At 37.8% G+C, this 24,530-nt stretch overlaps 1 protein-coding gene across 6 annotated transcripts in view; it reads right to left on the reverse strand.

Moving 5' to 3' along the window:
* DLG2 (discs large MAGUK scaffold protein 2) overlaps positions 1-24,530 on the reverse strand; it is a 1,902,487-nt gene that overhangs the window by 860,003 nt on the left and 1,017,954 nt on the right. For 2 of the 6 annotated variants that reach the window (XM_045817843.1, XM_045817840.1), the window contains exon 1: positions 21,944-22,286. The exons of the other annotated variants lie outside the window; for them this stretch is intronic. In XM_045817843.1, the coding sequence (XP_045673799.1) occupies positions 21,944-22,021 (78 nt within the window). In that variant the 5' untranslated portion in view covers positions 22,022-22,286. Of the gene's footprint in view, positions 1-21,943; positions 22,287-24,530 lie in introns of those variants that run through there. 6 annotated transcript variants of the gene reach the window in all.

Below are 24,530 nucleotides of genomic sequence, written 5' to 3' on the forward strand. Positions count from 1 at the left end.
TTATTATTTTATTGTAATCATCACCATTAATAAAGTATGCAGGACAGCCTGTTAACAACTTTGTTATCACGTCTGACAAGATCTCCAAGGCAGGTAGGTGAATTTAAAATTTCTATTTTTACCATTGCTGCACAGCCATAAAAGAAATAGCTTATTCCCTATTGTATTCGCTATCAGGTTCTGACACACAAAGTGTCTGAGGCACAAACATGTACTAACTTATTGACATCTGAGGCAAAATCCATCCTATTTTATTATTTTGGAACACATCAGCATTATATGTGGGCCAAACACTTGGCTTCTTTAGGTTTTATATGAACAGCTTAGATGAGTGGCTTTGGATCGCTCTGCTTACAATACTTTGCATATCCAAATGCAGTAAATAATCAAGACTGACCTATCCAATGACACTTGGAGAAAATGAAACAGGAATGCAAACAGTCCCAAGCTTGTGAGAGTCTTTATAAATAATCTCCCCAACTCAGGATGCTGCTCAGAGTAGTTTCTCGCCACTTCTAGGGTTTAATGCCTTGATTAATTATGAAGTGATGTTTAATTATGTATTTTATTATGCATAACAAATATAAATTACACACCTGATTGTTCATAATTGTATTAAAATATGTATCATTTATCCTTGAAAGTGAAAGGCCTTTTTCACGATAGATAGAGCTATTTGGGGAATACAGTATAGGTGGAATTAATGGCCCCCACATTAATCATTTATTTTATAAAAATGTGAAGGTCATCCTCCACTTTAAGATGACTCTGAATTCCTTTTTTTTTTTGTCTCTGAATTCCTTTTGCAAGATCTGGTAGCTGAATTTCAATATGCAAAGCAGAGAATTATACAATGTGCACTACTATCTCCCTAAAGGCATACAGCTTTTATTTAATAAAGATGTTATTCTAAGAGGCTTTGCTGTAGCTTTGTGACATACTAGAACTTGTCTTGAAAAAGTGATTATTATGAGTAAGGACAGATAACCTGTCTCTCTGGGTAGAACTGTGAATGTCACTGATGTGCCTGTTAATGTTCCCACAGTCAGAGGCTCATGATATAAAATCTATAGACATCACTTTTGAGCACCTTCTTGGAACAAGGCATTGTGCTAAACTAGGAAATTATTAATATTATCATACTTTACATAGTGTTGTAAACACTAATCAAGTACAAAGCTCTATGTCAAATTAGCATTCATTTTATATAATCTCCATATTACACTTTCCCATTTTATAGATGAAGACAATGAGCATCAGGGAAGTGTCTGCTGAATATCAGACAGCAAGGAGAAACAACCACTCAGCTCCAATGGCCAAGTTCTTTCATCACCAGTGAATCCATGCTATATCAGACCTGAAAATTAGAATCCATGATCTCTGGGTGGGGACTTGGAGCAGGTGCAGCCAGGGCCAGGAAGGTATTTGGGCTGCTTCAGGGCCTTCAGGTTTGAGGCACTCTTTCTGATGGTCAACAGAGAAGCTTCATTCTGGCTCCATGGGTTGTGTGACCTTCTTCAGGCTATTTTACTGCTCCAGAATTCAGTTTCTCTTCTATAAAGGAGTAATCATTGCAGCTACTTCATACATATGTGGAGATGCTCAAAAGCATTAATGTGTTAAGGCTTTGCTCAGAGCACCACATTTCAATAACCACCAATAAATAGTACCTGTTGCCCTGTCTGGGTGGCTCAGTTGGTAGGAGAATCATCCCATACACCAAAAGGTGGTGGGCATGATTCCAGGTCAGAGGACATACTTAGTTTGTGGGTTCAATCCCTGGTCAGGGTGCATGCAGGAAGCAACTGATCTATGTTTCTCTCTCTCTCTCTCTCTCTCTCTCTGCCCCCCTTTCTTCTGTCTCTAAAATCAATAAAATATCCTCAGGTGAGGATTAAATAATATAAAAATAAATAGTAACTGTTATTATTGTTTTTCCATCCTCCTCTAATAATTTTAATTACTATTCTAGGTTTCTACAAACTAATAATTGACCCCCTTCCATTCCTTTCCCTCTTCACTTTGAATCTCAAATTCTACATGTACAGAACCTAAAACATCAAAAGATCACACAACACCCTTCTCCCATGCCCCAGGCATGACACCAATAGCCCTTCTTCCTTGATCTCTTTCAGTCCTCCTTGTTCAATTTTACTATCTCCAAGATACATGTCAAAAATCAACACAGCAATCATTACTCCTGGATAGCTTAGCAGGCAAGAGAGAAAGACTTATATTTGGTGCTGTTAAGAAAAATGTTCCCCAACTGAGAAAAAATTGAATCTCACACTTTCTGTCCAAGCAAATCAGTGTTTCAGAAGACGTGTGCTGTCGGATGTCTATGGATATGCAGCAAAACTGTCTTTCTTCCCCCACTTAAGAAGAGAATGAAACCATCTCCTTTAAGTAGGGGCATTTAGAAGAGCAGTAACCAACTACACTGAGCATGAATTAGAGTGAAAGTATGCTAATTCTGAGTAACAGGGAGCAAGAGTGCCTGAATTACTGCCAACTCTGATTCAAAACAACATTCTGCTAAAGAGGAAGGCAGTCAGTATTCCCTAATGATTAAGAGCATGTAAGTCACCTTGGGGGTTAAGAACCTGGTCTAACATTTACTGGCTGTGCAATCTTAGCAAAATAAGTTAACCTTTTGAAGCCTGAGTTTCCACATATAATAGGTAGAGAAAGAGTTCTAATGCATACTTTTGCTGAAGATTAAATAAGATAATATAAAACATTATCTTAACAGGTACTGGCATAGAGTACGTGCTCAATAAAAAGTGGCTGCTATTATTATATTATTATCATCATCATCTGTATCATCATTATAGTGTTGCACATAAACAGAAAGAACAGAAAGCAACTAATAAAATAATGCCAAATTTGGATCCTTGTGTTTCCTTTCAGAATAGATAAGAATAGCTTGTAATTATATAGTTATTATTGAAATATAAATTTGGATTTAACCAACACTGATTAAGTGCTCACTGTGTGTAAGGGCTGGCATCTTTGCAAGTATTACAGCATTTAATCCTCACAAAAGCTTACTTAACAGTTCAGAAAATAGTAACAGGAAAGTTACTATTGGCTCTTCCAAGGTTAGAGAGCCAAGAGGTGCAGAGCAGGAATGCAAACTCAGTGACAATGCCCCACCCACAGGAAGTGCTCCATGACAGTTACTGGATGAACAGAGGTGTTAGTGACATGGTGTGATTAAGTTGAAACACTGAATTAAACTTCCTGATTGTAGATATTTTGTTTGAATTTGCTAATTCTCATTTTCTGACAGTGCGATCTTGATAAAGTTGACTGGATGGTCTTGATAAGAGTTGTTTCACCTGAACATCAGTTTTCCTACCTGTAAGATAGGAATAAATACAGGGGTGGGCAAATGTAGGTTTACAGTTGTTTGTATGGAAAATAATAAAATAATGAATAATATGAGAATAAACTTTGTGTTTCATATACTCATAATTACATACCTACTTTTGTCCACCCCTGTATACCTGCCCCATAGAACTGAGGTGAGATGAAATGAGAGAATCTAGCATCATGCCTGGTACATAGTAAGTGCTCAATATATGCTAGTCTTTCCCCCTTGTGTTAAAGTCTTTCTCCCCCCAGAAACTATCACAGCCTTTTTCTTAGGATAGGATAGTCCATAACTGGCACTTCTCTTCCTCCCCAGAATAATCATATATTACCCTCCAGGCCAGTTTGAAAGTCCAGACTCTGTGACACTTACTTTATCTGAGTCTAAGGCTGTTCACTAGGGTACCAGTCACACCCCCCCAACCCTACCCATGCTCATCTTCTCTGCCAACTTTGCCTTTTAAGGTCTTCTTTAGGATACAGTCTCAGAGCTTCTCCTCACCCTTTCATTTCTCTCTGGCTCCCTCTGCCTTCTTCAAAAGTGTCAGAATTCATAAGGCCTTGGCATGCTTTTTTCCCACCTGTCAGTATATTGTTTTTCAGGTTTTTGAACAGTATTACAATCCCACCTTCTCCAGAAAGCCTTCCTAGATGAAATCACACAGTTGAATTTTTTTTTTAAATTCTATACCACTGGGGAATGGACTTCCCATTTTCCTAGCCCTTACCCCACTTAATACAGTTAGGGTATTACTCAATCTTGATTCGTACCCTTAGTTTACACACTGTATAAGTTCCTTATTATTCATTAGTATGCTAAGGGTCAAACTTTATGTCTAAGTTTCTTGTAATTGTAGCATAAGACAATGTGAATGTGTTCTTTGACTATAAGCTCTAAGAACGTATTGATTGGTTCATGTTTCATTAGAACTTCAGAAAGAGTCTGCATTATAGCATGACCATATGGTGGTAGAATTCCCTACTTACATGTTGGGCTCTTGTTTATCTTTGTGTTACCAGTGTTTTCCATATAGTAAAGCTCAAAAGAACCTGAATAAATTGTCTGCTATTTTCTAGTTTAGTTCTATGAGCACAGAGAGGCCTAACATTCTTTTAACTCATTCTTTTATCCTCCAAAAGAAAGGAGGATAAAAAGAAGAGAAATACTGGTTCCGAATAATAAAGAAAGGAGTACAAAAAGAGGAAGAGAAACACTGGTTCAGAATAATAGTTAGGTACTTTGTCTAAAAGCTTTATACACACCATTTAATTTAGTTCTTAATAGCAATAGCATGAAGTTTTCATTATTTTTAGAGATGAGGAAACTGAGACACAGTACATTAAATTACTCCCTCAAACTTAAACAATAAACAAAAGTCTAAGTTTAAAACCTTGGTGGAGCCTGTCCTTTCAACCATTATTAGACTGTATTGCCTTGTCCAAGTGGTTTTTGAACTAGTTATACAATGTCCACCTTGTATTCATGGAATTAGATTTCAGCTCCTTACCAATATGCCAGGCTTTCCTAAACCTGGCCTACTTTTATCACCCCCCCACCCCCAGAAGCCTCTTCTTTATACCTACTTACCAACCAGAATGATACAGCTAGTTTCCCTAAAATGCTCTAGTCATTTAGCTTTTCCTGTTTTTTTTTTCTACTCTGGAATGCTACCCTACCCTTCTCTGCCCCTTCAAAATTCTTATCTTTCTGACCAGCATGTTTTCAATATTCTTGATGAAGTGTTCTCTATTTCTGGGCTTGAACTATTTGTTACTTCTTTAATATATCTAAAACTCCTGGGCTTTGCTTAAAGATACAATGAATAGTGACTTGCTTGGTTCTTACATTAAAATGTAAACTCTTTAAAGGTAAACATTCAGTTTTATGAATCCTGGTATGCTATTAGTAACCTACACATTACTTTGTAAACAATTCCAAGTTTTGTGAATGGATAATAAAGAAAAAAGAAAAGAAAGAGAAAAGAGAGGGAAGGAGCAGAGAGAGCCAGAGATTACTTAATTTGGTGTCTCATACAAAGTCCCTAGTGCTTAATTAACTCAAACCTGCTCTTACTGTGAAATTAAAATGCATTGAAAGTTCTATATATGCTTTCAAATCACTTATTGCATTTAATAATATCTGCTCAATATCCATCCCTATACCTGGGAGAAATTTACACTACTAATGTAATAATATTTTATTGTAGTAAATATTTATGAGCTGCAATATTATCCAATCACACCAAGTGCTTATAGAAGTACAATCTATTTATTCTGGACTTCATTTAGAGCATCCTGAACATACTGTCTCATATACAAGACAACCCTCAAAAACCCTTCCATTGGAAGTACAATATTTGAGAGATGCAAATATTTTTAAGTTCCTCTTCTATACTATGGACACAGATACACAAATACACACACAGAAAAAAATCTTCAAGTTACACAATTATCTGTCTCCTCAAAACATCCCACTGCAACACCATCCACCCCACAGGAGCACAGGTTTGTGGGGAAGGCTCTGTGTCCCCTTTAGTGAGAGCAAAGTCTCAAGTGTGAGGTAATCCCATTATACTCATTGCAATTACAGGCCCATGTCCTGAGCCTCCTGCTGACAGAAGGCTACCTCATCTTGTTCCTAATTAAGAGCACAAAATTCTTCCCAAACCACCTTCATTATTACACACAGCGTGCTAGGCTCTATCAGGCAATACTCTCATATTCTGGAAGAATTAACTGCCTCTTTTAAATCCAAGGTAACCACTCCAGGGTTAATTATGTCTATTAAAACCTTTTTCCTACACTCAGCAGATGAAGCCCATTTCCCCAGAACAGCAATGGGACTGCAAGGAAAAGAGAACTTGGTTACAATCAAAGGTAGTCAGAGAGATCATGTTCAGCTGAAAAATAAACACATGAACCAAATAAACAAAAACAAGAGAAAAATCTTGTCTAACCAAAAGAAAATGATCATGCAAACCTTTTTAGGAAAATATATACATACCTGAAAAAAAACCTGAAATGGTGAAACAACTAAAAAGCAGTCAGATTTGTTTCCCTTTGACCATAATACTGCTAAAAGCACAGGGAATATGAAGAGATCAGAGCACAAGGTTCTTCTTAGCAGACCCCTACATCGCAAAGCAATTTCCTAGATAACCAGTCCTGTGACTGGGGGCAAGTCTCTTCTCTCCCATTTGAACTGACTTCTTCATTTAACAACCACCACCACCACAGCAACAAAAAATGAGTAAGGAAATTTCCAAGGTCTTTTCCTGCATTAACATTCATTGAGGGCCACAGATCACTCTGACCTGCTCTGATCCCTCAGCAGGAAACAGCTGGTGAACTTTATTTCACTTAACACCCTCCAGCATTATCAAATGCCTCAGGCATAGACATACTAGTCAAGCAAAATCACAGCAGCCAAAAATGTATCACAAGGGTGCTTCTCATCAATGAGGCCCTCACAGTGGGATTTCATTCACCCCTCAGTACAAGCCCTGGGTATCCCCTTATCATTTAAATAGCCATGATTCTCAAAATGGGGTCCAGAAGCAGGTGCTCTTGAAAGCTCATTAAGAATGAAGATCCGTGTTCCTCATTCCAAACCTACTGAATGCAAAACTCTGAGAGGAGAGCTCAGCAACCTTTGTTGAAACAAGACCTCCAAGTGATTGTGAGGCACACTACAGTTTGAGAATACTGGAAGTCTTCTGAAGTGTCTCCTTGACTCTACTGTTGTTCACCTTTAATATATTCTTCATACTGCCACCAGATCAGTTTTCCTAAAATCTGAATCTGACCATGTCAAACTTCCTCTCTCTCTTTCTCTTGCTCCCTTTCCTTTTCTCCCTCCCTCCTTAAAACCCTTCAGTGACCCTGGTGCTCCATCCATCATCAAACAAAATGCAAACTTCTTATATGGCAAACCAAGCCTTTCACCATCTGGTCCCATTCGACCTTCCCAAATTCACTTCTTCCCACCCCTCTGCATGCATTCTGTGCTCAGACAGTGATGAGGCTGCTCCGGTCCATGAAAAGGACATGCTGTTTGAGGGATCTGTGCTGTGCTCAAGCTGTTTTCTCTGCTGAGAATGACCTCCCTCACTCTGTCGGCAAATTCCTTCTCATCCTGTTAGAGACTCTTTCCAAGCATCATCCCCACTCTGAGGCCCCCTCTGGCTCAATCCCTTCTTCTCTACTTCTCCCTTTATGCCTCCAAGTCAAGTTCATTCTACATTACTTCTATTACTGCACAACTTTGATGAATACATATAAACGTCATGCTATATGATAGTCCACTGACATAGTTCTCTCCCTCACTAGCCTGAACTTGCAGAGAATCTGGGGAGGACACCTGGGTAAATTATGGCTATTTTATTTTTGTATTTATATCCTTAACTGAGAATATATTAGGCATATATTAGGAATTCCAATTACAGTCTTTGAGCAAATAAATGAATTGGCTTTTGAACACCTAATGTCTACAGCACTGCTATGGTAGTGATGTACCACTTTATCCCTGTTTCATAAACAAATGTAAAAACTGAGTCTCGGGGAAGTTAAATAACTTCGCCAGCTGGTCAAAGGCAAAGTTGATTCAGGTGTAAGTCTTTTGGGCTCTAAAACTGATGCTTCCTCAACCAAACTACAGTACTTTCCCGAATGAACTGAAGACTGAGTGACTGTACACAGCTGTCTTTCCTTTGACATGTTCTCACATTGTCCTTATGTGTACTTTTCATTATATGAAGTAAAATAAAGATCTAAGTTATGATTGAGCTAACATGAAGAAACCAAACCCTAGATATATGAAGCCAAATACTTCAGGGCCTCAATTTCTTCATCTGCACAAAAACTCTGTTATAAATTACCCATAGTAATCAGATATTATTATTCATTACTAGTATAATAGCATCTAGCCATAGTAATCTATGATTATGAACTGGGTTCTTTGTGTTTGATTATGCTGTTTCAATTGCCTAGCTTAGTCTGGGCACATTCATGATGCTGTTTAAAATTTATTTAATTGACTATTTGCTATGGCAATTGTGTTCATTCTCACTAAAAATGGTTTGACTGAATAAAGGTATAAAGTTGACCACAAGGTCTTTCTCCTCAATGCATATTTAATCCTGGTTTAGATTTGCCAATCTAAATTCACTCATACACATACAAACAGTTGGAAAAAATTGACTTTTTATCTTCACAATGAAAACACACACTGTTTTCACAATTTTATCCTTGGTTGGTGCAGCTATACCATCACAACAGTTGTCATCACTGTCAAAGTTTTTACTTCAGACCCTCAAATTAATAAAAGCTAAGGAAGAGTTTAATTAGCTGAAACCTGAACTGTCATTATTAATTCACTAGTTACATTATAATACCTTGTAAAACATTTATGCTGCAGTAAATAGAGCACTCACCCCACTTTCTAATGATCATGTGGCATAACTAATTTACTGCACAACTAAATATTTAATTACTAATCTTAGCAAAGCTAACGGTACGCAGCTAAAATTACATTGCATTACTTGCAACAAAATGCTTAACATCATTACTTTGAATATTTTAAAGTCTTATCAAAGAAATAATGGAATTCAGGCCTTTGTAAGTATAACATTTTAACAAGTAGAAGGAACTATTGTAAATTAATTCGTAGATTTTTTAGGAAGGTGAAATTTGGAAAATCTGAAAACTTTTGCATTAAGACTACATATACTCAGATGGGTACAGAGTTTCTGTGTGCATCGATGAAAATGTTCTCACCTATAGATGGTTGCACAGGACTGTAAGCATGCTCAATGCTACTAATTGTAAACTGCACAGTGGTTAAAATGGTAAATTTTATGTTACCTATTTTTAATCACAATGAAAACAGATTATATTTCATTCTAATTATCATTTGCCCCTCTGCCATACCATGTAACCTTGTAGTTTTGAATAGTCTGTGTCCACCATCACACCACAGCTTCCCAGGATATTGTAAGTCACTTATTTAATACATAAACATGTGGCTTGCTGAGTTTTTTTCCCTGCCATTTACTCAGGAATGTCTAGTTTCTTTAAAGAAAGTAGTTCTGTTCCATAAAGACAAGCTATTTGTTTAACCAGTGATAAAATTATATAAATTATAAATAGGTACATTATGATAAAAGAGGCAATACACATTCTAGAATGTTAATTAGAAATGCAAAACTAAGCCACCTTCGGGTATTTGAGTGTTCTCACATTCACTGAACAGACCCTAAGAGCACAGAAACACATGGAAGTATGTATAACACTGAGCAACAAATAGTGAGGATGGATATTGATTCCTTTCCAAAAGCAGAGCTGGTGCTTTGGGAAGACAGAAGTTTATTATACTAATTAGAGGCCCTTGCCCGACCTCCTCAGAGGATGTTCTCTCGGGTAGATATCAAGGCAGACACTTTTGGGTAGTTGCTTTTTAAATTAATGACTCAACAATGTAATGGCAGTAATCCTAGCATTTCTGGTGAAATCGGCCGCTCAGATCAGGGTTGCAGACAAAAGTCACCTTCCAAAAGCACCCCTCAGTCAAGATCAGGGCTGTTGTCCTGGGGCAGAGTTTTGCTTGTCCATCCATGCTGATGTGGAGCATATGGTTATGAAGCAGTTCGAAGTAGAAGAACTGCCTCAGATGGAAGAACTGGCCACTCATTTGAGAAGGTCCACAGAATTGCACTGACCCAAAAATCTCTCTTTTTTAAATCTGTCCCATTGTATTTATTAAAAGCACAAATGAATGCCTCTTACATCACAAATATTTCCTCACTCAGTCCTCATAGCAACCCTATGAGAGAGGTACTTTTATTTTCACTTTGTAGGTGAGAAAACTGAAGCACAAAAAGTTTAAATAACTCGCTCAAAATCCCACAGCTAGAAATCGGCAGTGTTGGGATTTGAACCCAAGACGTCTGGATTCATAAATTATGTTCTTCTGTTTCAATACCTCATAAAAGAAGTATTAAAATAGCTTATTTAATTTATGGTGTCTTTTCCTAGAAGGACATTATGCATGTCTACATGTGCTACCTCAGAGCACTATGACACCAGGTGTGTTTATTCTAAACTTAGAAAGCAGGACTCCGTGTATGGGAGACATGCCAGGTGGATTGCAATCAGGCATGATCACCTAGGTCTAGAATGCTAAAATTCAGCAAAAAAGCACAGAGGATTAGGCAACACAGAAGAAATAAAAGTATTATTTATACTGCTAAAGCACACCTAAGAGTTTACTTTAATTGTACTCACATGTTTTATTTTATTCTTCCTAAATTATATATGAACTTCCCCAGCATAGGGATCATGGTTGATCATTTCTGCACCCTACATAAATCTCAGCGTAGTAGTATTAGTAGTTGTGTACAAGTAAGTCTTTGTTAAATGCCAATGGTTAAATAAGGTTGACTTGTTGATTGACTTAAAAGGCCACAGATTTTACTTGAATTTATGTTCTGGGGGCTAGCCAGTAGTTAACCTGGAAACATGGAGAAAATATGGCTGCAAAATTGCTCAGGACAATCAGACAGGTGAATAGTAAGAAACTAAAAGACAAAAAGCATATATAAATCTGAAAAGTGTTTAGATTTGTTTTATAAAGGCATAGTGTAGTTCATAAATGCCAGCAGGCACCATTTCATTACGCTACATTTCATCCTGTTTTCCTCAAACTACTGGAGAAATGACTGATACTGAAAGACATTCTTACTTCTGTATCACATAAAACATTGCCATAAAGCCCTTGAAAATTGTAGAGACATGCAATGGTAAAAACAACTTTAATAAAATAATGGATCATATTTGAATTAAACATGATGTTCAAAATGTTACACTTGGGGAATTAACAGAATGTTATATGCGAAGAGAGCAAGAGGCAAAATGTCCTATAATGTCCCAAACCTTCTATAAATTAAATCTGAGAACATTAAAAACTGTGATGACAATAAAAAGGATTACTTATGGAATGAAACAAAAAACAGAAGCAGATTAGTGAAGATATTTGCCTCTAAAGATCTCAAAAGTATTCATCCTAGAGCAGAAGTAATAAAAATGGTTATTTCTAAGAAATAGACCCAAAGTGGCTCCATTCAGTTCACAGCAGGAACATCCAAAGTAGCAATTAAAGCAACCATTGGTGTGGAATTGTTTTCCCAGTGCCATCCTGTTGGGTGATTTCTTTCTTTCTTTCTTTTTAATGGAAACAGGGGTCAGAAGTCACAGTGACTTTGGATCAATTATTTACTGAAAATCATCATAGATTATTAATACCACCACTCAAAATATGAATACAACCAGTAACACATTTTGTGAAATAGAAGAAACCTATCAGCTACTGTTTATCTCTGACAACAAGAGTAGTAACTGAAACTCCTTGAGATTTGACCATGGGAAATAAATTAAACACATCCATCTCAATGGGGTGTGGAGAGCTCCTGTCAGAATGGATCAACTGGTATTTGAAAGATCTGAGTTCACATCTCCAAAGTTTGGCTGCCAACAACTGATACTGGGCAGGAAAGTTCCCAAACCTCATGTTTCCTGGACATACAGTTTGTTCATCCAGAAAGACATGGGAAATATCACAGCACTGTGTTTAAGAATGTGGGTTCAGATCCCGGTGCCTGGGTTCAAATCCTGGCTTTATAACATGCTAATTGTGTATCTCTGGGCACATTAATGGACTTTCTGTGCCTCATCTGTAAAAATGTTAATATTATTTATCCCATAGAACTGTTGTGAAGATTAGCTGAATTAGAACATGTAAAAGTCTTAGAATAGTGGCTCGCCCATAGTTAGGACTCAATAAATTACTATTATTTATAAAAGGAAGATTCTTTTTGGTTCAAAAGTTGAATGTAACATTGCATGGAGCTGTTTGTCTCCCTTTCCTCACCCCCCCAGGACCTAAATAGAGCTACACAGGTGATGTGATACATTCATCAGGTGGGAATAAGTGCCTTGAGTCATTCAGTATATACTGCTTCACTTTAAATGAGAAGTAATGTGCCTTGACTCATGTTCACCAAACATAATAACTCTCCCATAAAAATTGCATGGTGTGTTTTAAGAGAACAGAGGTGTGGGAAAGGCAGAGGATGGGGCAAACTTCTCATAAGAATGATCTAAGATTTATTAAAAAGGAAATAAAAAACTTAGAATAAAAAACTAGGAAGGAAGGAAGGAGGGAAGGAAGGAAGGAAGGAAGGAAGGAAGGAAGGAAGGAAGGGAGGAACATGTGTTTTACAATGGACCTGATAATGTACTACTGTACATACAGTTTTTAACTGGATTAAAAATATTCAAGGATGGTTCTCACTATTTTTATTATATGAGAACAATAACAATTAGGGAGATACAGTTATTTGCTCAAGGTCACCCGACTGATAAGATATTGAGTCAAATTTGAACTCCAGTCTGTAGTTTTTTTCTTCCATACTGTTGCTCTTGGGTGTGCCAACAAGAGGATTTATGGAACATATGGAGGAAAGTGGTCAATAAAGGAGAGCTTAGAAAACAAAGCAAAAGAAATCCTAGGCTAAAATCATATTCAGAGAAGGAGAACGAAAAATACTTTTCTTATTCTCTCAAACTTTTCCAAGTACCACCTTCCTATAACTTTTTCCTCACCTATGGCTTATCAACATTTACCCTTCTTGTGCTAGGGAATCACCAAACTTTCTCCTGTTAAATGAAATAGTTTGATGCTGCTATGGGAGTGGACACCATGGACACTGACTTCTTGCCTTGTACAGTGTTCACTGTATCATACCAAGCTGCAAACTCGTGAAAATCAGAAGCCCTCCACATAGCAGAAATATTCTCCTACAGTCAATATGGAGTGAAAGGTATGGAAAGCAAACCAATTCTGTTTGTAAATCAGAGTGACCTAGAGAAACAAGTGGGTATGGATGGGAAGAATAGTATTTGATAAGTTTTATTTTATTTTCATACTTTAGCAAGTTTGCTGAGGGAATAGTTGGCATTCACTTCTCTTTGGAATATGAAGACAAGTACAGTGCTTCTCCAAAAAAAGGAACAAAACAGCTAATTCCTTCCCTTTACCCTCTACCTCTTCCCTCTTTTCTTATTACCAATTTTAATAACCCCTCCTTGTTCCTCATAAAAGCAGATGGCATTGATCCTGCAGAGACTGGATGTTTGTTGGAACTTACATGCTTAGGGTAAAAAAGAACACATAACTGTCAAGTATTTCTCTCTAACAATGATGCCCTGACCCTGAGCTCTAGAAAATCATTCCCCATTGAGCATCACCATATATAGCAATCATGGCACCATTGTGTATTAGTTTGCTTGGGCTGCCATAACAAAATACCATGGACTGGTGGTCTAAACAACATAATTTTATTTCCTCACAGTTCTGGAGGCTAGGCAACCCAAGGCAAAGGTTTTGGCAGGGCTTGATTTCTGGCAAGAGCTCTCTTTCTGGCTTGCAGATGTTCATGTTCCTGGATTTCCTCACATGACAGAGAGAAAGAGAGAGATCTCTTTTCCTCTTATAAGGCCCCCAATCTTACCAGATTAGAACTTCACTACTATGATCTCATTTAACCTTAATTATCTCTTCAATACCTTGTTTCCACCTGTCCACATACAACTGAGGGCCTGGCCTTCAATATATGAATCTTGAGGAGAGGGCACAGTTTAGTCTGTAACAGATGGGATGAGAATCCTTCCTATACTTAACTAGAATTTTCAGATTAAGAAGGAACAATAAGTAAGCATGCATGCTCCAGCACATGCTTGTAATCTTTTGGCATATAGGACAAAAACAGCTGAAAATGTGATAGTTTGATGTATCATGACTGGTGGTTGAAGAGATCTCTGGTATTCAGGTGGCCATGGTCTGTTTCCCATCAGTTAGTGACATAGAGAGTGAGAAAGAATGACAACTAGAGCTTCCAACCCCAGGTTAGAAAATGCTTCAGATTCCTTCTTTCTTCAAAGAATGAAGTCAGTAAAGAAGGAAAAGTCCTGAATGTCTCATATCATGCTCTCACTTGGAAAGTAGATAGGTTCTCCATTATATTCTTCTTACTCATGCTTAAATTCCAGGCCTTTTGTATATATTCATTTCACATAAATTTTCTTAATTTTTTGCTTGTTTTTTGTTTTTGCTTTTTGCTAAGCATCATGCTAGGTGTTGGGAACACAAGGAAGAATAAGATCAAATCTTTCCCTTTAAGGATTCCTCAGTCTTAGAGTGGAACAGAATTAGAATCAGATACTGTTAGAATGAAAGGATTCTGATTTCAGATGAAAAGCTCAGGCCCAGAGAGGTTAAGATGCTTAGCCAAGGTGGCAGGCTTGTTGAAACACTCCCAGCTAACACACAGGCCTACTGACCTCTGTCCAGTCTTTAAACCAGTCTTTATTCCTATACAGCCCAGAGTACTCCATCCAAGTCAATCATTCCACCAGGATTTATTTAGGACCTACTATGTGTTGACTGAATTGGATAGAATTTATAGTGATTTAACAATCTAAGTGATGATTTAATAATTTATTTGGAGAAATAAGACTGATGAAATTATTAGCAATTATAAGGTCTTATCTTAAATGAAATGATTTCTCTACTAACCCCATAAATATAATACATATGCAAATGAGAAGTGTACATTATCTGATTATCAATTTTATCTTTACAATAATTGTCATGATTGAGCTAATCTTGCTGGATGGAAAAGTTGCCCCTTCCATCTTCATCACTCAGTACAGTGCCATGGAATACCAGCTAGAGGAAGACTATTCTAAAGGTATATTGAGGATAAAACAAAACAAAACAAAAAAACATTTTGCAACTAAAGCTCTGTAAAGTGGTCTGAAAGTAGGCTACCTGGATGTCTGATTTCTGGAGGACCTCCAATGAGAAATCAGCCAAACAATTACTCAACAGAGATAAAGACAATTAGAGAAGACATCTGTTGTGTTGGTCTATCTCTTCTCCGCATCACTGGCTCACCCAACCCAAGAAAAGTTTAAGAGTGCATGGTCTGAGTAGTTAGGGTGATAGTTTCTGGATTTGGCCAGACCTATCTCTGAATGCTGGCTCTTCTACTTATGACTTTGGGTAAGCTCTATAATATCTTATACCTCAGCTTTTTCATCTATAAAACAAGGGCTAATCATGGATTACCTTGGGAGTTTGTAGTGAGGATTAAATGAGATGATACACGTGAAGTACATGCATAGTGCTTAAGTAAACTTGTCAATAAATAGGCATTACTATCATTCATAACAATTCTATAGTATTTTTGGAACCTGTTCTCTTCCTCTCTAGCCTACTCTCCCCACTTCCTTCATTTTGGCCACTTCTCTGATCCTGTCCTTTCCCTTTGTCTCTCTCCCTGTCTTGCTAGCAGCTGTGCCTTGTTCTTTGCCAGGGTGGACAGCAGTGTGGCAACCTCAGAACAGGTGTTACTGTCCATTTTCCTACGCGAATCACTTGCCAAATGACAGGGAAGAACTGCAGGGCTGTATTCAGCATGGACAAACACTTGTCCCCTGTGTCACCACAGCTAGACAGACACTGGTGCTGAGTCATGCTGCTGCTCACAACAACCAACATGCTCCAAGACTCAGAAGGTTCTGAGAATGGAACCTGAGGGGGCAATGTACCCTTCCCTATCTCTAGGGTAGGCTACTCTTCAATCTGCCAGGAGGCAGAAATAGACAAAGGAAGATTCTATCATTCACTGAGGAGTGGAGAGTCTTTAACATCAGGATGTTTCTTCTTATCTCTAAGCTAAATTCAGATTTTTCATTTAAATTTATTTTAAGTGTATCTTTCATAGGGAAAAATAAATGTGACATCTAATTCATGGTAAACACATATCATGTATACAGTATAATACACAGTGTATAGTATTAAATAATATCGAGTACTCTGTAAGTATGTGAGTACATCTACACACACACACACACACACACACACACACACATGGAGTATTATTTACCAGTTAAGAGCTTGTGCTTTAGAGTCAGACGTGGTGTTTTATCCCAGCTACTTACTGGTGATGTGTTTCTGCTGTAAAAACTAATAATAATAGTAATAATCTCACTAGAACTTTTTGCATTAGCACAGTTCTTGTCTCACAGAAAGAATTCACTGAAAGTTAACTGCTATTATTGTTGTTGTTTAGACACACAAATATATAGTGAGAATCCAGTAGGCTTCTTATGCTCTCTCTTCTGCAATCTAAATGGCTCCTGTTTATTGCTTTTAATCTGTTTCTTTTATAACCTTCAGTTTCATTTTCCCTCTATTCATTTACCTCTCTAAATCTAGAATAGGACATACAATGCCAGTTGAGTCTGGTTAGCAAGGATAAATGTATGATGTATTTTAGGTAATCTACTATATTACCCGATGTCAACTAATAATATGATTTGCAAAGTAATAAAAGTAATTTGATATCAAGTGTGTAAACCTTTAAACATTTTATTTATATTAACTCATTTTATCCTTAAAATAAAGCCATGCATTATTTTTTCAGCTATGCCATACTTCATCAATTTAAAAAATGTACTTTTTTTAACATTTTAACATCTCTAAAATCAAGATGTGTCCTGCAGTTGACAACATGTTATAGTTCTATTGACAATTTTTTTTTAGTAATACATGAAATAATGTATTCAATCTTGCAACTGATGACAACATAGAGTCAATGAAATAGGGTACAGGAGACAAGCATGTTGCAGGCAATCCTTAAGATCTAGGAATTTAGTGAGCAAGATTAAACAATCTTACTTTTAGAGAATCCATTCTAATTAGAAATACAGAGAAATAAAAAATAATTTCAACATATGTATAACTACTCAGGATGCCAATGAAGATGGCTCCTGGGCTTGTCCAGGTCTGGGAGGGTTTCTGGGTGAGGGCAATGTTACCTAAACAGGGAGTGCAATAGGTGAGGGGTACGACTAGCCTGTGATTTGATTGTCAGCCACACAGTATAAGCAAAATCCTAGAAGCTGAAAGATGCATGGACCATTCAGGGATTTGAAAGCAGTTTAGAATAGATTTAGAGTATCCATGGAAGAAGGACAAGGTTTGAAGACAGAAGGAAAGCAGAAGCCATTTCTTGATGGGCCTTGCAGGCCAGGTTGGACTGCATTTGGAGGACTTTGGGGTTTTACTGAAGCATAGGTGTTATGTCCATTTGAGGAATCAGAAAAACTGAGACCTAGAGTAGCCATAGGATTGACTTTAGGCTGGATAGCAAAGATCAGAACTAATTTAATTCCTTTCCTGTGAGCCCTCACCTTAAGCTAGATGCTCTTAATGTTATATCAGGATTACCTAGGACATTATTCTCTCATTGGCTATACTGCCAGAAAATGCATTTCTAGATCATCCTTCACTTTAGTTTATGTTAAATTAATATGTTTGGTTTAGATGGGAGGAGCCTTGAACCAATATGTTGGTTTTTAAAAAATTCTTTAAAGTGGCCTAATTTCAGGATGTTTGGGTTCAGTTACAACACTCACATGTTATATATCACTGCCAAGTTCATACATAGGTGTGTCTATTAGGTAATGGATATTGATGCCAGTCTGTTTTAATGCATCATGCATTCACTTCTCAGGGTGCATGTTTAAAAGATGATAGATAGATAGATAGGTACATACATACATATATACAAAAACAAATGAAAACAATGCTGATAGGGAAGTAAAGGTTCACGATGTCTTTAAACTTTTGTATATTATTATGCCAACAGAAATTGCACTTCAATTTATTATAAAGCTTCTTCAGCTGCCCGTTTACAGTAATACAATCTTGAGATTGACTAAACTAAGCAGTTTGGTTGAGATGTGACAAAAGGGTATTGTAGAAAGACACTAACTTTACTATACAGGGTCAAATAAACAAAGAATAATTATTTGAATGAAGATATTCTATTCCAGCCAGGTTTTCTTGACTCATACTATTACATTTAAAATAATTTTGTTCACAGGATTTGTTGGTAGGCAAAAACTGTCTTTTTATTGAAAGAATAACAAAGAGCCTTTTGCTTTTCCTTTTTGGAAAAACAACATTGTGAATCACCTGGTATCTTTGACTCAAAAAGGGAGTGCATCTACAATTGAAAAGCATTTAGGTCCTTTTCCATCAAAGACATCTTTAGTTTCCATAGGATAAGCAATGAGTACAAATGTCAATGTTTAGTTTATGATGATATGACAATTACTAGCTATTTAAAAGAAATAATAGGTGCCAAGATGATAGCTTGTTATACTAATCCAACTAAACGGGACAAATAGTGTAAATTCTTAAATAATAGGACAGACAAATGTCTATTCAAAATGGTTTAGACATAGTCTTATCTGAAATAAAAAGGTTGAGTTACAGGATCAGTAACTTTGATTCCATAAACCTCATAAATTTAGATTTTAATATAAAAAGAGGAGGACAAGAATGAATGGTAAACCATGTTATCACAAGACCAATACATGATAGGAGGATTGACGAGAATGCTAGAGACTCAAGGAGTCATTTTTAGAATGATAAACTCAAGTTCAAATTCCAGCACTGATACTAACAATTCTGTGACCTTGGGCTAGCTACTATTCCTCTGGGATTTAAGAAAAACAATTTCTACATCAGAGGATTGCCATGAAGATTAAATGAAACTCTATGCATAAAGTAAGTGATGCATAATGTGTGAGAACAGGGACTACTGTTAACATTATTATTTTTGTGATTATTATTATATCCCACGCTTCTATTTAATTCTGTTGGCATCAGATGAAGTAAACAGTAGACCAGGCAACCATGAATAAGGCATACTGCATGTTTAGGGATGGCATTTAGGCTTGCACATTCCCAATTAGCTTTTCAATTAACCCCAGCCTTGAGGAATATACTTCCCAGACCATTTCTGAATGCTAAAATGGGACTGATGAGCTATTATGGATGCAGGTTGTTTTATTAGAGTAGGAAGAAATGAACTATGCTACCTATTGCAAGGAGAAGCTGAAATTTACAGAGCACACTAAAACTAAATCACAATTACTATCTGTGATACAGATTTATACCCCCCAAAGCTAAAATATGCTGTTACTCTATCAATAGTTCTTTTGCATTTAAATATACTAGTCATTTTCTAAATAAAACTCAATAATAATCTTATTTTATTCATCTTCCTTCATTCTACAATAAGCATGGCAACCTATAGTCAGTAGCACTTTATACCCTCTCTGTTTTTGCAATTATGTGATCTCTGCTGTTATAGTGACACTTTATATACATTTATTCAGCTTTTCATATCATTTCTTAACTGTCTTCTCAGTTAAAGTATATTACTGAGCTCATTATACAAACAGTAATTCACAATAGTTGGCTTAAATAAGTCATGTGATAAAATTAGGTACACAGAATAAATCAACTATTTGCATTCACCAAGCACTGATGGAGGGCCTTCATTGTTCAAGGCAGCACACCTTTTAAATTATTCCAGGAGTTCTGTGAACACAATTTCCATGGGGAAAAAATGAAAAAAACGAGATGCCCTTTTCTTCTTAGTTATCATCACCTGGTACTCAAAATTAACTCCTCTTAGCTCTCCTGGCTAGTACAAGGGCATTAGAAATAATCATTTTTAATTTTTTTTTTATCATTCAAGGAGCAACACTTCAGTTCTCTAATGTTGGTTTCCCTACTCTGTAAGATAAATAAAGAATTTAAAACCCTTATCCCCACAGTGGTTTCTTCCTCTTCCCTGTCCTAAGCATTACCCCTCACAGAAATGAAAGGGAAATACCAGAGTCCCCTTACTAGCTTCTTCCTATACTTAAGAGATAGAAACCTGTGTTACTTTGTCAGATCAACATCCTTTTAGGTTCTATACACTAAATTTCATGGGCTGCTTTTCTCCACATTCAGGCCCAGGCCCGAATTAAGTGTCACTAGGAGATTCAACTTCTCTTTGCATATTAATGTGGCATAAGGCATTATCTCCCAGTGGCTTTCAGAGTCATTTGTGGTCCCTGACAGCCCATACAACCTATAATTTTCAGAGGAAGAAGGCAGTTTTTCAAAATATTTGCTCCAATAAGAAACCTACTTACAAGTCTGTTTTCTTAAAAATTACTTGAGAAGCAAAAAAAATAAAATAAAATAAAAAATAAAACCCATGAAAAAAACAAACCCCCCAAAAAAAACAAACAAACAATAAAAAAACATCAAAACCCAACTGTTCAGTATAAATGGTGCTGGTACATGACAATTAGGTTTGCAGTCTTTTTGCCTGTGATACACAGAATAGAAAAGGGATCAATTCTACCCCACTCTTGCCTCCCCCTCTCCCACCAAAATGTCATTAAATAACAAGTTTGCCATCATTCTACAATCTTCAGTTCTGGATATTCTAAAAGGTTACAACCCTGAAGCCCGAACTCCAGTGACGTTTTCTCTTTTCACACTACAAACAATTGTATCTTGGTTTATCACTGGATTCTTATTCATGTTATCAACATTCCTACTCTGAAGAAACAAATAGCAAGTTAAATTGAAGGGACCTTCCTTCGCAGTGGAGAGGGAGGACTGTGCCACAGGCCAACAAAGCCATCTCTGGATCAACCTCACAAGTAAATGTAAGGCAGAAAGGACACTGGACCGAAGATTGCATCCTTTGAGTAATATGAAAAATCTCCATTTCACAAAATTTTGTTACCTTTGGAAATTTCCCCAACATTTCCCCAATTTGAACCCTTTCAAACTGGATTCAGATTACCTAAATATGACAGTTTGGCCAGTGCTCCACAACCAGAGGACACATTAGAAATACAAGCTTATAATGCATCTTAGGATATAGGCCATTTTAATTTCTTAGAGAATGATAACTAAGGAGGTAAATCTACATAGGAGGTTTTCTTGAAACAACTAGTCATGCTGAATAAAAGAAACACAGAGCCATCCTCTAAGTGCCCATGACTATCCGTTTACAAATACAATTCTTGCTCATTGTATACACTTTATAAATGATGGCTTTGCTGATTTGAAAAAATATCAGACACCCCTGTGGGATCTGGTCAATGTTACTGAGAGTCCCCAATATGTGCTCCTAGGACACAGACTGAGACACAAGTACCAGAGAGATGCTCAGGGATTTATCATGCCCCTTCAGAATCAAAGACTGTAGTAATAAAAATAATGCAGTACAGCAACAAGTTTACTAGAGAGCTCCCCAAAGAAGCAAAAATTGCAGCTGTTCACGTGCTTTCACCCTATGTCATTTAAAGGAAAATTAAGTCTCTGTGGAGACACTGTCTCAATTGGTGATACCACCACGTATTATTTAGAATAGCTAATGATTCTACTTAACCCTGTATGCTCCCCTCCTAAGTAGCTAGGCTCCAAAAGTCGTCCCTTCTGGAAGTGGCATGGACTATATTCCCAGTGAGAGGCAAGCTCTCACCCCAAGGTAATCAAGACTGCGTCTGTGCTCAGACTAGCAGTCCAGAGAGGGCAGCTGGCAAATAGGAAAGGTAATCTTCATCCCCACTTGCTCCATACCTTTTCAGATTTCGCCTTCCTGGCGTTGTGCACGAACCTGCGACCCAGCTTCTTGGCATACCAGATAGAGGCAAACATAGCGATGCCAATGGCAGAAATTCACAATGAAGCTGCTGCACAATTTCCCACCTCGGCTCAGAGACAAACGGAATCGGGCGGGAGCTGTCACTTGCAGGCTGTTGCTTTCTCAGTCCCTCTCATGCTGGTTAGCGGAGGGAGAGGGTGGGAGGAGGGAGGGGTTGGGGGAAAGGCGGTCCTGTTTGGCCAGTCTGCAGGTACATTTACATCCTGCCAGCAGGAGCTCCGAGAGGCGGGCGGGCGCTGCTTTCCCAGCCAGCTCACACAACCAGGCAGCTAAGTATCTGTGTGCAGTTCTTCGGCACCGTCACCACCAAAACTCCATGTGTGTCTGGAGGAAGGGAAGCCGCAGTCAACTCGTCCGGGAGGAGGCTCACCTCCCGCAGTTACACTCCTTGCTTGGCTTCCCTCTCTCCTGACAGTATGTACTGGCGACAGTGGCGTCGTAAAGAGAGACCCACATACAACCTCCTAGGTAAATCTGCCAAAACAGGAGCCGCCAGGCACAGGGGAGAGGCAGGGCCACCACAAACCTGGCCCTGTGGCCACAAACAGGTGTCCTTGGAGCCTGTATCCTGCTCTGATCCTCCGAGAATGTGAGAATATCAGACTGATAAGGTGGCTGGAAACAGAGGAGTGCCGTCCTTACCCTCTCCTCAACTCCATTTGGTCCAGGGAAAGTCATCTCTGCTCAGCCAGCCTTACCCATAGCTTACCAGAGTAACACTTTACATTTTGGAGACTGGCCCAGGACAGATGACAAAGTGAGTGGGATGAAGTGTACTCTCAAGTGCCTGAATAAAGGTCCCCAAGTTTTTTAACTCACTGGTTCTATCTCTAAAGCAGCTGGGGTCTCTTTTATGAACACAGGTTTTCAGCATGGGGACTAGGGAATGGGGAGGAGAGTAAATTTATGTTTGAACTAACATAGAGCAATCTACTCTCAAAACAAACAAACAAACAAACAAACAAACCTTTGAGTCTGCTTGCAGCGATAGCCAGTGTGTTATATGTAGGACTGTAATACTGCTTTTGGGAAGGCAAATTTGTGATTTATGTCAGCTCTTACATGGTGTTCCTTTGCAGAGTTTTCATGTTTGATTTTACCAGTAGGTGCTTTCAATTTCAGTTATCATATTAGGGTTTAGACTGTGAGGTGTTTAACAGGTAAAGTCAATTTTAAGGATTAAGTGTTTTGTCCAGTGAGAGCATTTAAGCCTTTACCCAGAATACTAGAGAAAAAACATTACTGGAAAATATTCCTTCCAGTGACATTCAAACAAAACTCAATCCAGTATATGTTTTCTAGCTGACCTGAAAGAAATGCCCAAAGAATGTCAACATACTTACAGATACTTGGACTGGAACTCCCTTCTCTCACTCTATGTCCCTTCTATTGACTAGAAGAGTCAATAGAAGCATATCCACAAATTTTTGAGGTTTACCCCCAAAGAGGTTTGGGTCTTCAGTCAACAGCATGCTGTTTTAAAAGGTATATCCCATATCCTCACAGGCAGTAGGTTAGTAGGCGGTATGGGATAGGACAATGGTGGTCAGAACGCATGTCACTGTTCATCACTAAGGTAACCGTGGTGCCTAGAAGAGTGCTTAGAAAGAGTCAGAGTGTGTTTGCTGAAAGAAAGAATGGTCTGGGTTCTAACCTTGACCCTGCTTCTAACTTGTTTCCTTGTTTTGAGTTTGATTTGCCTCATCTGTAAATTAAGAGAACTGGGCAGATGAGTTTTAAGGCCCCTTCCTGCCCCATGAGTTTATAATCGGGCTTATGACTCTACACGTGAGTACTGAACAGAGATTCGTCTGGTTCTCACCAGGGACACAGACTCTGGTAAAATGACTCAGTGTCCTGAGAAGCCCACAGTGGCACCCTGGGGGCAGTCCAGATCCTTCTACCTCTGCAATATGCCTAGCTGCCACCTAGGGTTTGGTTTCGCCATCAGCTCTAGCTGTAGTTGCCCTGTGCTTCCACTTCTACGAATTCCACTTTCTTTCATTTCCTTTTGACACTCTTAGACAACCCCTGAAATTCTCCATATCACCCTGTACTTTTTGGAAAATGCCACGGAAATCCAATAAATAAATAAATAAGTAAATAGTCCTGCTTAGTTTTCAAACGTCCACTCAGCAGGACCACAGCTTACCTTAATATTGCCGAGATGCTGAAAGTATTCATTATTTCTGCATACAAGTCTGTTTAAACCTAGTTGTAGTTGAAAGACTATTCAGTTAACAGAAAGTAGATGAAAAGAAAGGGAGCAATTCTTCCTAAATTAATGAGTAAGAAAAATTCTGTTTTTAACATTTTAAGATGGAATCACACAATAAAAAGGTGAGGAAAAAAATGTTGAGCTTTCAAACTACTGATATGAAAGGGGGAATCAAAGAATGTTAATTTACTCCTATGGGGCTGCCAGATCATAAAATAATTTTTGCACTTTCTTCATAAGTTAAGATTTCCTGGGTCACTAAAACTGGGGCCTGGAGAGATCTT

Source organism: Phyllostomus hastatus, unplaced genomic scaffold, assembly GCF_019186645.2.
Source record: "Phyllostomus hastatus isolate PE091 unplaced genomic scaffold, TTU_PhHast_1.1 phas_scaffold_317, whole genome shotgun sequence".
Taxonomy (NCBI): domain Eukaryota; kingdom Metazoa; phylum Chordata; class Mammalia; order Chiroptera; family Phyllostomidae; genus Phyllostomus; species Phyllostomus hastatus.